This window comes from Stegastes partitus, unplaced genomic scaffold (genome assembly GCF_000690725.1).
Source record: "Stegastes partitus isolate 25-593 unplaced genomic scaffold, Stegastes_partitus-1.0.2 Scaffold328, whole genome shotgun sequence".
Lineage (NCBI taxonomy): Eukaryota > Metazoa > Chordata > Actinopteri > Pomacentridae > Stegastes > Stegastes partitus.
In genome coordinates, this window is record NW_007578059.1 from 434,302 (window position 1) to 451,252 (window position 16,951).

General features: G+C 39.4%; 2 protein-coding genes across 3 annotated transcripts; one reads left to right on the forward strand and one right to left on the reverse strand.

Moving 5' to 3' along the window:
• Positions 1–644: 644 nt before the first annotated feature.
• On the reverse strand, positions 645–9,924 carry LOC103358736 (RNA-binding protein 5-like). 2 transcript variants are annotated; one of them, XM_008283817.1, is made up of 25 exons: positions 9,809–9,924; positions 9,157–9,207; positions 8,902–9,070; positions 8,632–8,775; positions 7,961–8,030; positions 7,498–7,571; positions 6,610–6,693; positions 6,425–6,485; positions 6,232–6,297; positions 5,981–6,141; positions 5,786–5,883; positions 5,431–5,518; positions 4,151–4,219; positions 3,990–4,062; positions 3,795–3,898; positions 3,543–3,672; positions 3,182–3,273; positions 2,887–3,075; positions 2,652–2,801; positions 2,277–2,348; positions 2,013–2,192; positions 1,732–1,806; positions 1,540–1,640; positions 1,272–1,401; positions 645–1,070 (listed from the first exon to the last, which is right to left on the reverse strand). In XM_008283817.1, the coding sequence occupies exons 2-25, from the start codon at positions 9,171–9,173 to the stop codon at positions 945–947; spliced, it is 2,523 nt and encodes an 840-aa protein (XP_008282039.1). In that variant the 5' UTR covers positions 9,174–9,207; positions 9,809–9,924; the 3' UTR covers positions 645–944. The 2 variants fall into 2 exon arrangements, with proteins under 2 accessions (XP_008282039.1, XP_008282040.1); XM_008283818.1 differs by having other exon boundaries at positions 9,846–9,920.
• Positions 9,925–12,529: 2,605 nt separating this feature from the next.
• Positions 12,530–16,441, forward strand: emc3 (ER membrane protein complex subunit 3). The gene is made up of 9 exons (XM_008283816.1): positions 12,530–12,753; positions 13,120–13,308; positions 13,400–13,457; positions 13,568–13,661; positions 14,865–14,969; positions 15,115–15,196; positions 15,325–15,404; positions 15,597–15,679; positions 15,766–16,441. The coding sequence occupies exons 2-9, from the start codon at positions 13,154–13,156 to the stop codon at positions 15,892–15,894; spliced, it is 786 nt and encodes a 261-aa protein (XP_008282038.1). The 5' UTR covers positions 12,530–12,753; positions 13,120–13,153; the 3' UTR covers positions 15,895–16,441.
• Positions 16,442–16,951: the final 510 nt, after the last annotated feature.

The window sequence follows — 16,951 nt, forward strand, 5'->3', positions numbered from 1 at the left end:
GACAGCTCAATAAAGTCACATAAATCAAACTATTATATAAACTCATGCCTATACAGGGGATTTCGAGCACATAGAGTTCAACAAAGCCATACAGTCTGAAGGATACTGAGACGGAGTTTAAGAGAAAAAAAGACCTCTCATATGAACTCTCCACCTTGACCCTACATTCAAACCATGAGAAGAAACAGACGAGAAATGAATGTTTGAATTTTGAAATCAATGTGCAACTGATTAGGTCAGGAGAGCGGTTTATTAGTGGTGTCAGAGAATAACACACTGGAGATGAAGCTGACAAGGATAACCAACTACTGTCAAGTGATCTGGAAGTTCTCGGACCAATTTGCTATTTGAATATTGATCTCAGAGATCATTAACACCACTCAGTTATTAAATGTCTACAGCTCAGCGACTGTGACAGAGCCTCTGTGTATTCCTTAAACTGCTGCTGCTGCTGCTTACTGAATAAAAATGCGGAGTCTGATCTTCACAACACATTAGAGTGATGACAATAACAAGCTGCAGGGGGCTGACTGAATGACTAACCAGTTACACCAACAGGCAACTTTGCATTTATAAGCAATTTTATTTTATGTTAGAACTCAGAATAACAGGAAATTTACATTTGAAAAGAAGAAAACATTTTGCAGATGAGTGTCTGTGAGGACGAACGGCAGGTTTAGTAACCACACTGATTCTCACAGAAACAAGTCCTCATCAATGTCTGCACAACTTTACGTACCAACACTATACAAAATGTGCATGTTCTGTATCTTGAAAAGATATTTTGGATGACAAAATACCTAGCTAATATTAAAAAAAAACAAAAAAAAAAAAACAAATGTACATAAATAGTATGTACAAGGGGAAAAATCTACTTTTCTGTGTCACAGTAAGACGTTTTGGCCACAAAATGAAGGTTTCACAGTTCAGTGTGATTATTTTTCTCACTCTATCTCAGTGAAGCGTGCGAACATGGCCTTACGAACAGCATCCTTGTAGGTGTCAGATGCTGACAGTTCATACGAGCTTTGTTTAATACCCAAGCCTGTGCCCTTGGTCCTTAATGAAGCCTGTGTGGAGAAGCAAAGACAGTTATTAGAGGAGACAGATTGGACGCAGGTGCCCCTCAGGTAACAGTGCTAATTGCTTTGCGTGTACAAAAGCAGACACCAACATACAGATTCCATCTGCCGGATGGGTCAGTGAGGATATGAGTGTTACTTTGAAGAAAAAAACGTGAAAGTGCTGTGAATTGCTGTTTGTCTACTCACCGAGATGGGAGCGGTGATGCCCTGTTGGTGGCGCCCCAGACCTTTGCCCTCCTGCCAGCCCATTGCTTGCAACATTTTGCTGCCAATATTATCACTTGTCAGGCCGTCTTTTGTGGGCTGTTCATAGTTTCTGTTGGTGGTAAAAGACAGGAGACAGTTAAAAGGTAGATCTTTTCAAAGAAAATTAACAGACTTCACCAGAATCAGAAGGGTCCATTTTTAAATTTTTAAAGGTGGCTTGCAGTGAGATCTAATGAATGACACTTACACTGTTGGGACTGGTGCTTGATAGAATTTCTTCTTAGGTACAGGAGGTTCAGGAACACCGTACTTCTCCCTTCTTTCTGCAGCTCTGTCTCTGTATTTCAGCTGGTAAAATAATTGCGAGTTATTCAATATAGACTCAATGGCAAAAACAGAAAGGTGGAGAATAACAATTTCTATTGTTTGAGTCAAATACCTCAGTTTCTTTCCTCTCCAGCTCCTCCAGCTCAGCTTCTGAAAGCCTTGATCTTCTCTGAATTTCCAAATTTTGCTAAAGCAGTTAAAAGCACTTTTAATAACCAAATCAAAAAGAAAACTTAACAAATATTGTACTTACATAAATATATGTAATCTCCATGTCTCCATAATATATGTAATGTACATTTTGTAATGAAGCTTTATGCACTGAACAGATGGCAGCGCCCAGAATATTCATAGCTACTTGCACATTAAACGCCTGCTGTTTCCCGTCCTCACCTTGTGGAGGTCAGAGAGCTGCTGGTGACGCAGCAGAGCCTCTTTGGTGGGGAACTGACGGCGGCACAGCAGACAAACCATCTTCTTCCAGTCTGTTATTTTTCCCTCCTCTTCTGCTGCTCTATCTGAGCCGCCCTCCTCTGGGTCACTGTCCCCATTGTAGGCATCAACAAAATCACTCTGCAATATGAAAACAGATAGAGTTTCACGTTGTTTTCATTATTAACAATAAAACAGGCAGATAATGGCAAAGGGACAACAAACCTTTGCTGGAATCTCCTGCTCCGTCAGCTTAAACTGTTCAGCCAGGAGGGATGACATCTCAAAATTTCCAATCTGTTGAAAGGCAACAAATTAAGTGTTGACAACACAAAGGCCAGTCTGTCAGCCCACATTCACTACAAATAAAAAGCTATTAGCATTTCAGAGGCCAGTACAGATGGTAGCTATGTTGCTTTGTGTGCTTGAAAAACAGACAACTCAAATTAAGGGTTTTCATTAAATTAAGAAAAAGTCCAAATGTGAGTCAGTGTGATTTTCCAGTCAGCAGCATCACAGCATGTATCAACAGTTTCCTGTATGCCATCACATCAGTCCAAAGCTAATCATACTGAGGTCTAACAGTGGATATTACATTACCTTCTTCTCGAACAGTGAGAAACCAGCATCTGCCGCTGCAGACTCTTTCCTCTCCTCTTCCTTAGAAGCTCCCAAGCCTTGGAAACTGCTCTTAAAACTTTCTTTTTGCTTATTTAGGCTTTTTGCCCATCGCTCCATGTCCTTTGCAATCTGCAGTTCAATATAAAAAAAATAATTGTTTCAAAGACAATGTAGGAGCCACGACTAAAAACACATCCCTTGAAGTAGCATTCACCTGCTGTGCCGACTTGTTTTTAGGCTTCTCTTTTTTCTCTTTGGGCTCTTTGCTAGGGGTCAAGGAACTAGCTGTGGCGTTAGCCGTAGCTTGTTCTGTGCTTGTGTCTGATTCAGTCGCTGCGGGGAAGTACGACTGCTTCTCACTGTCCCAGTACAGGTACTGCTGAGTCGCAGAGTTATAGTAGTACTATTGATGGAAAGCAAAAGGAGGGGGGACTATTAGCATTGAAAGAAATAAGAACACAAATGCAGCAGTATATTATGTCGTTTCAGTAAAAGCACATTGTACGTACTTGGCTGCTGGGGTCATAATAGAGGCCAGTCTGTGGATCATAATAGTAACCTGACGACTCATCATACTGGTACGTGGAGGTGTCAGGGACAGCTGCAAATACAAAAACAAGGCAGATGTAAAACGAAAAACTTTTCTCATGCAGACTAAATTTAATATGGATCCATTAATTAGTATACAGAGGACTAATTCTTTTTTAAGCTGATTTTTTTTGTGGTATTTTATGCCTATATTTTATAGTGCCAGTACAAAAATTAGAGGCAGCAAAAGGTACCCAGCTGGTATTCAAATGAGGCTTTCACTGTTCAGGACATCTGGGTCGATGTGGTGATCCTGTACCATAATTCTGAAGCTCATCTTACCTGTTGTGCTAGCGGTCGGGGCAGCACAGACTGTTGTTGCAGCCGTGGAGGAAGCCGGTGTTACCAGTGATGTGGTGGAAACACTAGCAGCCTGTTGTGCTGCAACAACTGGCCTCACTAGTTGATGTGTCTTTAAGGGAGGGGGGAAAAAATCCTAATTAACTTTTGCATTCACTGTATAATACCAGAGTGATAAATGACACATCAGTAGCAGTTTGCAGTACACAGATGTCATATTTATACAGTATTTACCTGTATGGCCGGCTGGCTGATAATGACAGGTTGGTAAACCTGAGCTGCCTGGGATATGACTACACCTGTGGCTGTAGGCACCAAAGTCTTCACTCCTGGAGCAGCTGTAGACAGCAATGATAAAGTTAGCAATCTCTGTGTCTGGAACAAAAAGGGTACCCAAAATATGTGTTAGTGATTGACACCTCTTATTACCTCCAAGTAATCCATCTCCAATGACAGGAGCCAATCCTTCAGGCTGCTGCGGCCATACTTGATAATTTTGCCCCTAAATGAGAGGAAATGATTGACAGTACATCAACCGAAGGTCTTTCTTGTTAAAATCATTGTCGTGATAAAGTGGGCTGTGAACTGACCTGTGCTTGTTGTGCGTAGCCCTCTGGAAGAGCAACAAAATCAGAACTGGCACCTAAACTTTGTTGTAACTACAAGAAGAATAAAAGAAATAAATAAAATTTAAAAAGAATATGAAAAATTACAACACAGTAACCAAATAAAATGTGCAATTTGCTACTGAATTAATACAAATACATATAAATGCTTAAAACCAGTAAATTTTAAGCATGTTAAGCTCCACTAAATAATTATGTATTTAAACTGACAATGAATAAAATGACCCTTAAACTTAACAGGGTTCTTATATTGATAATCCAACTGAAAAGTAACTCAGCAGCTGTTTAGCTTCGCAGGCATCAGTCCATTTGTTTAGATCCCTCTGGTCTCTATATAAATCTGTTGACAAGCTAGCAAATAAACCAATTGTACACAACTTGTCTAGCATGAATGGAGGAAAGCCAGAATAAATGAATGACAAATACGAACAACAAAAAAATTGACAGACATTTTTCATTAAGGGCTGCCAAGCCAGAGAGGAAATATTGGACTTTAATTTGACAGGAGATGAGGAGGAGGACTCCCAAAGGATACTCGTGTTGCGCAGTTAGATATGTCAATCGTTGGCAAGAGACACTTATGCTCTAGTACACTGACTGGTAAATTAAAACAAAGAGCAGAAAGCAGGAAAAAAACATAAAATATTCGAAATTATAGGGGGAATTTGGTTTTGCATTGGTATAGAAAAAATATTCTCATTTAAAGGTTCCATATTGTGCCTATTTTCTGCATAATATTCAAAGTCTCACATGGCCCCGTCTTTCAGTTATTCAGCTCAAAATACTCAAAGATGGTTCATTTTACGATCATGATAATCCTAGTTTTAGCCCCATTCTAATTCCGATTTTCTACTTTGTGAAATTACATTTATTTGGAAGCTGCAGATATATTTATTTAGTCCAAATCAACTTAATAGAAGTTAACCACCAGAAAAAAACAACTTAATCAAAAATGTAGTTATTTTGGTCAAATAATGCAGCATATTTGTTCTATTTTCATCTTCAGAGTCAGGATCTCTGAGAAGACATCTGATGAATGCTAAATCCTCCTACACACTCCACACAATTGCTTTTTCTATTACTGTTATATACGACATTTGTATGGACATAACCTTCAGGTACCTCCGATCACAAGTGCTCTTTGCCTTAATTTAATGCCAAACCACTTACTGGTGGGCTTCACGGTATTCTAAGGGCAAATAATTTAAGTTACATACAAATAAACCCAAGTGAAAACCTGATACCTGACTGGATGACCACTGAGCAGCAGCAATAGCTGTGCTGGCAACAGAGAGAGCACTGGCCCTGATCCCATCAGGTTGCACTGAATCTCTGAAAAGGACAAGACAATTATTCGTTCATCCTTAATTTTGAAGAAGATTATTCCTTTGTTTGTGCCAATCTCTGTGAAGGGCCAATTAAACTGCCTGCAGCAGGATGTAATTATGAATCAAAAATGTGGGATAACTGAACTGATTGTATTTCATTCTTGGCATACAAAAAGTATGTATAGCATATCACACTGTGTAGATCCAAAATAGTTTGTGTGCGCTATTCTGAGAAAGCTGAATCAAGCTGTGTGTGTGTGTGATGACTCACTTCCTAGCACTCTTGGCATAATCCACACCAATTGTTTTTCCGTCTAGTTTTAGGGGTGGCTGAAGGCTCTGGAGAATGGTGAGCAGCTGAGACGCCTCCTATACAAAGATTGAAAGCGTATCGTCATACATGCGCACATCCTCAATAGAAACACACCAACGTATGTTATGAATACCCTGCAGTACAGCAACATACCAAGGGAGATGAGAGCTGCACAAAGGCAAAGCCTCTATTCTGTCCTTTTTGTTTGTCTTTAATGAGGCGGATGTTACTGGCAGACAGGTTGGCATATGGTGCCAATATGTTCAAAATTCCATCGACAGTTGACAGGGGGGCAATGTTCCTCAAAATTATTGCTGTGAATGAAAACAATGGTCATTAATAAAAGCAGAATATGTGTATTGGAGAGAAGTAATATCTTCAAATGTGGCATCAAACACACTCACTGTCTCCGCTGTATTCTCCCGGCTGTTGAGACTCAACGTTTACACCATTTGCTCCAGGGGACTCTCCTACACTCAGCAATGACAAAGAGTGACATATAGCTTTCAAGTTAGCACAAGCCGCTGATATTGTGCAAAACAGAGCTGCAGACTTCTGGCAGAGATTAAGCAAAGTTATACTTTAGTGTTTACTCACCAACTTTTGCTGCTCCACACCTGAAACATTTCAGCCTCTTCCGAAAATTGTACAGCCCACACTGTAATAACAAGCAACTGTGTTTAGAGTATAAAAAGCAGCAATAAGATATATATATATACACACACACACACACACACACACACACACATTTGGATCACAATGCATTCAGAAATAACACTTACAGCATTGCAAAGCCAATTTTCAAACTTCTGTTTCCTGTTGCTGTAGTGCACTGCAATGTTTTTCCCCTGGACCACCAACTTGTTCTGTGAAGTCAAAGGCAATCAGTTATATCAAAATCCCACACGTTTAAGACAAAAGAGGCAGATGAGGTCCTGCCACTACCCCACCCAGTGAGTGAGAGCAGCTGGAACGGGAAAGAGTGGCTAGGTTTACACTCGCTGCTTAGGTGGAGTTTCTCGGGGAGTAAAAGGGAACAGAGACAGAAAGAGAAGTTCAGAGAGAGAGAGATCTGCAGTCCTCAGTATGAGGGAATGTGGTCTCAAAAAAAAAAAAAAAAGCTTCTATGTGTTTGGGACCGGAGTGCTGCCAGCTCGTCCATGTCTCACTCCAGTCTTCGGATGTTAAATGGAGATGAGAAACTATCCAAGTGACTGAGCTGGAGCAGAGTGTGCTATGAAACCACAGGGCAGGCAGCACTAAACAAGACCACTTGGGCCACTCTGTGAATAGAAAGTGTAATCTCCACAAGTAGAGGCAAAAGGCTTATTTAGCTGAATAACTTCTGCATAGTGTTTTGGTGAAGATTTGTTACAGAGCATACAAAAGATTGTATTGCATTTTCAAATGCCAGAGCCTTACACAATGGTGTTGCAGTCTACAACTTAAATCAAATAAGCTGCTGAAACAGTCTGCTCTATGCTACAATAAAATGAATCAACTGTGAAATCAAAACTATGATCTCTGGTACCACAGATTTGAATGACCAAGCTTCTCTAACTACACACAAACAGATTCAGCTCTGTAAAATGGCATCATTATTATGGTGTTAGTCAATTTGGGCTCTAATCTCCAAGAATAATTCTAGACTTGGTGATTGTTGAGGCAACCTGATTGGTCTCCATCCATCGGGTAGAATCTTGCAAGTGATAAAACTCCACGAAGGCGAAACCTCGGCTTATACCTAGAGACAGCATTCAAATATAGACGGGAGGCGTGTTAGTTAGAATGCTTTGATATAACATTCAAACTTACAATGGGCTTGTACAGTCCAGTTTTAACGTAAAACGGAGGTTGGGGGGGTGCTTACAAGGTCAAGGGGGTTGGTGGTAGAATTTGTTTATCATAGCTTTTCATGTCTGTACAAAAATGCCAAAGATGTCGTACATACAATTACCTTCTTACCTGACTGTACCATCAGACCAGATTTTGTACGCAACAGAAAGGATCCTCTGACCATTTAATATAAGTCTTGTTTTTTTTTCAGGGATAGCAATAAAGGAGGTAAAGCAGGTTGCAAGACAGAGCATAGAAGTTGACTGAGAGACACTCCTTTGAACAGCGCACACTCACCTGTCCTTGTCTTCATCAAACGTATGTCCACAGGCTGGGGTCCCTGTAGCTGCTCGAGTGCTGTGCGAATCTGGAAGATGGAGGCAGATGAAGGTCAGACTTATCTGAATACAGTTATGGTTCTTTCTTCTCGTTTTCCTGACATTTAAATTACCCGTATACATTACAACAAGTTAGTGCTTAAGCTGTCTTCTTTTCCGAGTCACAAAAAGTGCAGTTAAGGTGAATTTCTTCAACTCTACAAATTGCCAGTACAGATGCTAAAAATGTACAGTGAAGCCAGACTGAATGCAGACTGCAGCCATCACCTTTAGCTGCTTGATGATGGATAGATTGCCGTGCCAGATTAAGTACTTTTGCAGTGTCAGTAAGGAAATAAAACAGATCCGCACATGAGCTTCCTTTGATTTTAACCATTTACACGTTATAATTTGCAAAGATTGTTGAGGTCTGGTTTCTGCTTACAACAAGAGACTTTCACACCTATTACATGTAAGTTTGCTGATTTGAAATTTGCCCAAAGCAAGTGCCTGCCCATTTCTGGCTGTAATCCCATCAAACTTGGACATGGATTTGCTGCTGCTCATGAAAAATGAAGACTTGGCTCCTCATTTGATGTGGTTTTACCCTTAAAAAGCATGAGTGAAGCTGGATGATTACTGTGAACTTACATCATCCTCTGTGACATGGGGAGAGAGACCCCTTAGCATGATAGTCTTGCTCTCCTCCTCCTGCTCCGTTTTGTAGTCCTGCTCTGGGTAATCACCATCATATTCATCGTCTGATCTGTCGCTGTTGCGTCGTTTTCGACCCCTCTGTTGCAGACCAAAAAAAAAAACAAAGCTGATCAAATTCAGAACCAAGATGTTGAGTTGTTGAGTATTCTTCTGCCAAAGGCTTACAAGTAACATGAGTTTACAAAGGACTTCCTATTCACTTACCTCTGGACTGTCTCGGTCTCTGCGTTCATCAAAGCGTTCTCTGTGTCTATCTTCAACCCAGCGTCGATCGTAATCCCTCTCCATATCTCTGCTTCGCCTGTCATACCATTCTGGATCATCTCTCCTCCCGTCCGAACCATACCTCCCACTACGTTCCCCACGACTGGGCCTGAAAAAGAAAAAAGTGGCAATAACATAAATATATGAGTACACTAGACTTGTGCCAACACATTACAAAGACTATGTGTGGCTTACCTCCTATCAGTTCCCATGGTTGAGTGTAGGACACACGTTAGAGCAGAAAATCTGTGGGAATATTTAAAAAAGCCACTGATTTACTGTTAAAAATTGGCACCAGTCAGAGCAACAAAACCTCAAAATCTCACGATACTTTGTTTATTTTGTGTAGCTAACATAAGTCGAGGCAAATGTATTTATGAAGCACATTTAAAAGCAAGACTCAGCATGAAAAAAGTAGCAACACATAAGACACAGTAAAAAGACAAATCTGGACAAAGGCACAATAAAATAATGAAACACAGAACATACAACACAATAAGGAATGAAGTCAAGGTGTCACAGTAAACATAGGTGGGGGTTGAGGTTAAAGATGGATATAAGCTAGGCACATCTCAGGCCTTGTATAAAACGACTGACAAAAAAATGGAATATATTTATTTAATCTGTTTAAGATGGAGATTAGCTTGGCACAAATATCTGCTCTACAACTCGCGCAGTGCTCGGACGTGACTGTTTTTGTTTTTGTCGACAGTCCAGCGATCCTTCGCTGGCAGTTAGCAACAATTAGCTCGGCTAGCCGCAGGAATACACTAGCGTTACGTCGACTAAATTAGCACAAGTTACACAAGACAAGAGATGCAATCCCGCCTGCGTCAATGCTACATACCGTTTTAATGACACAACTTGCTAAATATGATGAACACCTGAAAATACCAGAAGGTTTCTAGAAGTTTTTCCAGCTCTTCAGCTGACCTGCGAGTACAGGGTTGTTTTTTTCTTCTTCTGTAAAGCACCGTTAGAAAACAGCACAGTGCGCATTAGCCCCACCTACTGATGACACGTGATAACTGACAACTGGTGGATTAACAACACAGAAAATAACTAAAGATTCAACACAGTGAACAAACAAATAAATAAGCAGGAATGTAATAAAGCATGACTTATTCTCAGAAATAAATGTAATAAAGCATGATCAATGAGAATAAATCATGCTTTATTACATTCTTGCTCATGTGACCACAGAAAACTTTCTTTTGGAGTAACTTGCTAAATTCATATACAGTTGTGCGGCAATACATGTATTTGTTAATGTCAGAAGGGTAAATCAGGGTAAGTAGGACTTCAGAGGGAAAACATCCCCACAAATGAATTCCTCACTATTATAGGCTCAACATCCCTGATGATTGGTGATTTGACTTCAAGAATTTAAATACCAGTGACATTAAAGTTACAGTGAAAGTTTAAGTTTGGCCTTAATTCATCAGTTCTGGATGAATTGGCAGCTTTAAAAAAAATCAAAAATTATTTCTGCATTTGTAACATTATATTGGGGTTAAAGTAAGTACAAATTCTAAATAAAATTTATAAAAGTTAGTCTTATACATAAGTAACAAGTTTGCCTCTTTTCCAGGATTTTACATTTAGTTGAATACAAAATTGTGGACTTTAATGATTTAATTGGCCTCTAATTCTGTTCACTTAGGCACACTTCTTATTCAATACATATAACTTATTAGATCATCTATACAGGTAACTTTGCCCTTTTTGTCGCCTTGTAAATATACGTGTACATCTTGTGAATTTTTGCTTGAAACTTTGCTAGTCAAAGGTTTGGACACACCCACTCACACCCAGGATTATCTAATATTCACTATCAGTCACGTTGTACAGTTCTATTCACAATACTGAAGATTTTAAATTGGGAATAGTCTCCAGCATCCTATACCTCCACAAGGTTATGCAGGTATAGCTAATAGAAGGATGGAATTATTTAGTAAACACAACAAAAAAGTTAAATCCACTTTTTTGTTTCTTTCTTTCTTTTTAAACATTTGCAAGGTATTCTCAAAGTAGCCACATTTTACTTTGTTAACAACTCTTCACACTCTTAGCACAGTCTAAACCCTCCAGCATAATGGGAGCAGCTTATGTCTCCCGTTACTTCATAGTGGAGCTTGCAGCAATGAACATCAAAGTCAAACTAGATGTTAATTGAACTTTGCAGGATAAGAAACGATAGATGCCTGTGGTGTGTTTGAATGGGTCTCAGTAAGGCTGCTAAAATTAGCCACAGAAGACAGATCCACTTATTTTTTAGCGGGTTTGAAAAAAAAGAAACACATTTTTTTGTTTAAATAGTCCTTACAGAGTACAGAGGTGTGTTCTTGAAAAACAAACAATGGTCCTCTGAGTACAAACCTGTTGGGACTGCACAATGTTTCACCTTCATGACTGTATGTAGCATCTAACCTATATGTTAATGTTTTCTTATCAGATCTTAGCGTTGATGTCTTTGAGTGTATTTTTCTGCAGATTGTCCCTGGCACTGTACAGTAATAAGATGAGACCAATCATTTCATGTGAAAACATGTTTAGTATTCATAGACAGAGCAGCTGTTCTGTTCCAACCAAAATCCCAGTATTATGACTGTTAGTCAGGATGGAATGACCAAGATTCATGACTTGAGAATTTACATCTGGAGCACACATAGTTTCAAAGTACATTTTTTGATAAAGACTGTGATTTCAACTTCTTTCAATTGCATTTCACTTTACATTGATCTTGCATTCTGTTGATATGGGCCACTGGCATTTTTAATCTATTCTATTCCAGATTTGCATTAAACCATTAATAACCTAATTCCTATTCTTAATAATCCCTTGGGCAAGGCCCTTAACCCTATTTGCTTCAGAGGCAGCTTAGTTTGTGTGACCCTGCGCTCTGAACCTAGCTTCCCAACATGCCGGCATATGCCAAAACAGAATATCCCCTTGTAGGATTGATAAAGTATAGAAAATCATTTTTAAAAATGTTATTGGGGTATGTATCAGGATCTGAATCAGTTTTAAACAGTGACAAGCAGAAAAGTATTCAAGAAGAATTTTTACAAATGATTGCAAGTCAATATAATGTAAGTGTAGCAACTCCGAGAGATTATAGGTAATAAAAAGTAATACAATATTTATAGTGTGCAGGAACGTGCACATTATATAGTAGGAAATTCAAATAAAATACTTTACATCGTGATGTTAATTCATGATTTTTATTAAGCTTATGATTATTTCAAATGTAAGAACACAAAATAAACGTATTTCTCTTGATTTTACTTGTGAATGACTGAATAAACTAAATCTATCATTAATTCCCAGTCTATTAATTGCAGTTTATTTTTACATAAACACATGAGGCGCATGGTTTTCCTGTCTGACCGAGTTCTGGTTGCTTTCCTTGACTTTGTTACTGCGATACAACAACTCTATGCCGACCGATGGAACACCGACTGCAACACCGGGCGCTCAGGACATCAGTGGCCGAGAATAACGCACGCTCCTGCGGGCACCTCCTCCATCACCGCGGGGAGGCGCTGCAGTCCCGGCGAGTGAGATGCGAATGAGCTGCAGAAGCAGAAATCTGCTCTCATCCCTGGAGCCAACACAGCGCGATGACCGTGGCGGTGGATGCGAGCTGTTGAAGATTGTTACCTTGGTTGAAACTACCTCACACGGTGCATGAGTAGCGGCTGGTCGCGGCGGGAGGAAACACCGCAGCTGCTGGTCACTACGGACGGCTCGCCTGCTCTCACCGACTGTGACCCGGACATCAGGAAGAAGGTAGCCTGCTGGCTAACGTTAACATTAGCACACCGCTAGCGTCGGCTTTGATTAGCCACGGTTGAAGTTGCATACACGACTGGTAATGCTTTTAATAGATAGTTTCCACACTGTGTGTTTGAGTTTAGATGATGTGTTGTTTAACGGGAGCTAGTTAGCCTAATATCTGTCGTTAGCATTAAGGTCGCTGGCTAGCAAGCTACAGCCCATCCCTCTGTACGTCAGTGCTAGCTTGACATAATGCTTCTTAGAAATGTACTTCCCTTTTACAATAAGCAGGTCTCACAACAGTTAACACTATATCGGAGTAAAAATAAAACTTGCCTTCTATCCACCGAAAACCTTTTCCTCAAACCAATTTTGCAGTGTTTGTGACTGTCCAGTGAAGCCAGCAGGCAGAATGGCTGAGCCGGAGCTTCTGTTGGACTCCAATATCCGACTGTGGGTGGTGTTGCCCATCGTCTTCATCACCTTTCTAGTCGGGGTCATTCGCCATTATGTGTCCATTCTTCTTCAAAGTGACAAGAAGTTGACGTTGGAACAAGTCTCTGACAGGTACGGACTCTGTGATTGTAAAGTGGATCCCATTCATGCAGCATTTACAGATGCACTAATGAAACATGTGTTGCTTTATGTTCAAATCCAGTCAGGTTCTTATTCGGAGCAGAATTCTCAGAGAAAATGGAAAATACATTCCCAAACAGGTATGCAATTTTATTTACTTACAATATACTTAAATATGCACAACACACAAAAGCAAAACCATTGCTCTTTCCATGATTATGCTGTTCCTGAAGCTCTCTCTGTGTTTCAGTCCTTTTTGATGAGGAAGTTCTACTTCAATAATCAAGAAGATGGGTTTTTTAAGAAGACCAAAAGAAAGGTGGTTCCACCCTCTCCAATGACAGGTAAACCTATTAGGTTAAGTACAGGTTGCACTCTGATGCAACCATCAGTGCAATAATCAAAACAAATTAATGAAGATAATTTATGTTGAGCAGAAATGTCAGTTTTATTGAGATGATTAAAGGCAAGATTTTAAGTTAGGTCTGTTCTTACATGGCTAAATGCTACCCCACTTGAAACCAAATGAAGGAACAGACTTTTACTGTATTAATTTACCGCAAAGAGTCTTATTCTTGTATATCATGTTGCTGGTACTGGCATTTTATTTTTTTGTGTCTTAATTAATATATTACAAAAAAGTTATGTCCATGACAGCTGAGAGATCTCATGCAATGAAACCGATTAGTATGAAAACAAACCGCAGACTAACTCAGGACTTCACAACAGACTGAAACCCAGGCACAGGCAGAGCTGCAGTGATTAATCTACTAGTGGACAACTATTCAATTGGGATAATCAATTCAGTGCTTTGAGTAATTATTTAACAGAAAAGTCGTCATGATTTTCTGATTTCAGTTTCTTTAATTAAAGGTTTGATGATTTCTTTATTCCTCTGTGACAATAAATAGAATATTATTGGGTTGTGGACAAAACAAGACATTTCAGAATGTTATCTTGGAAGTTGGGAAACACTGATCAACGCTTTTCACAATTTTAATTTTGTAGACTGCACAACGAACGAGTTAACTGAGGAAATAATAGAGATTGATTGACAGTTGAAATAATTGTAAGTTATAACCTAGGTACAGGAGGGCATGATGTTGGCTCTGTTATATAGGATTGGCTATTAACATGTATTAGTTGCACTCTTGAGACCAGATTCTGCAGGATGGGCAAGCGACTGGTGCTTCTACATGAGGTGGAGTCTGCTAAATGTGAGGGTTACTTACTTGGACCTCGTGACCACCTGACTGTGTGAAGTTATTACAGTCTGCAGGAGAAATAGATGCATTTCAGAACAAATACTGCAGATGTGGTTGACCAGTAACTTCAACTTCAGCCTCTTTCTGTACATCAAGACTAAAGCAATAGCTTCTGCTCGTGTGTAGAAAAGTGTTCAGGAATATATGTGTCCAGGTCTTGAACGGCTGGTGCTTTATGTACGTGTGTTATATGACTCACTGACTTCTCATAGTGCAGCAAACTTACTTTGTTCTTCACATTCAACATTGAGTCAATGTGCTGCTCATTGCACATCTTCACAGATCCCAGCATGCTGACAGACATGATGAAAGGGAATGTGACCAATGTGCTTCCCATGATCCTCATCGGCGGATGGATCAACTGGACCTTTTCAGGATTTGTAACAAGTAATGATCCTTCTCACTCACAGATGTGGCAGCCTGCATCGCATCATATACCGAAGCAACATTCTATTCTACCTTTTCAAAGATATCAGTGATGTTACATTGGAGTTATACGCTGAGTCTCTTTTTGTGCTCTTATTTCACACAGCTAAGGTTCCCTTCCCTCTCACGCTGCGCTTTAAGCCCATGCTGCAGCAAGGAATCGAGCTGCTCTCACTGGATGCTTCCTGGTAAACCAATAAAATGAGATCTGCGGACATATACTGTTTCAGTCATTATGTAATATTCTCAAATGCTTAAGCTAGTGTATGACCTTCCTGTGATTTGCTCTTTGTTTTTGTGTGCATTTATTATCTAGGGTGAGCTCAGCGTCATGGTATTTCCTGAATGTGTTTGGACTTCGAAGCATGTACTCCTTAATTCTAGGCCAAGATAATGGTAAGTTTAGATAAGTGAAAGATGATTGAAGTGTTTTGTTGTGCCGAATGGGGACATTTAATGACAAAATGAAAATATTGGCAAAAGGTGAAACATGGTAATGTCTGACTTCTGTAATATCTTTTGTGAAGAACGTGGTATTTTTCATTCCCAGAAGCTGATTGTGTTTTCTATGTGATGCATTCCTTACAGGAGCAGATCAGTCAAGGATCATGCAGGAGCAAATGAGTGGTGCCGCCATGGCCATGCCTGCAGACACGAATAAAGCTTTCAAAGTATGTAGTATAGCGTCAGGATAATGAGCAACTGAGGGTTGGCAACGGTAGTTGTTTTTTCATGTGGTGTTTGTCTTTGATTTTAGGCTGAGTGGGAAGCACTGGAGCTGACCGACCATCAGTGGGCGCTGGAGAGCGTAGAGGAGGATCTGATGAGCAGGGAGCTGGACTTTGATGGCATGTTTAGCAAGGAGCTCCCCAGTGGTATCTTCTGATGGCCTAATCGTTTCTACTCGGAGCCTTCAATTTAATGTTTGGTCATTGCAGGGATTTGTTTTTGTGTAAAACCACACAAGTGGGACAAATCCCCTCATATTATGCAAAGTTTACATCAACTAATTTGTGGTCATTGTCTTTTCACATGTCTTTACCTTTCCATTCCTGTCCATAAATTATCTGAAATGACTTAAAATACACTGGTTCTGCTGCTGTCTCATGCATATTAGAAAGCATTGCTTTGTTGTGTCATCTTTGAGACAAGGAGATATTTGGGAGATATTAAGTGACTTTTTGCGTATTGAAAAGCATTATTATTGGCTTGCAACTTTATGCCATCAGAATGCTATAAGGTAATAGATCAAGATAGATCAGCTGTTTTGTGTCAGCTGTCTAAAGGCGAAAGCAGGCCCAAGTACAGTTAGTTTTTAGCAAGAGGACATGTTTTTGTGATTGAAAAATTGTGTTTCTGAATTATTTAGACAGTTTGTTTTGGAATGTAACTCCCTTGTGTTTTGTACAGTATAAAATCTGTTTGACTAAAAATCTGGTTTTATTTGTTGCAATATATCAAAAAGTTTTTTTTAAAATATGCAAACTGATAATATTTCAGTTTGGAAATCAGTTTTCAAAAATGAGGTGTTAATGCATTTCTTACTAATCAGTTGATATATTATAAAAGGACAGAGACAATGATATGGTAATCAATAAGTTCTCCTTGAGTGAAACATTTACTGGATTTACCTAAGGATGAATGTTAGTGAGACTGAAATAACTTCAGATTTAAGACTTTACAAAACAGGCAAAACATAGTTTGAAAGTACATTTTTGATTATAAGCTGTAGTTTGAGCTTTCCTCTGGTTTCGTTTTTTAAGTTGTGTTTACATTTATTATAGGTTAAAATATAGCTGATTTAAAAAAAATAAAATGTAAAAGACACATTCAGTTTTGATCTAGCCACTTCTTCCAATTGTTAATTGCCAAAACAGACGCCATACAATATGTAAGTGTTTTGTCCCTGTTAGGTTACAGCCGAATAATCATATATAGATTTG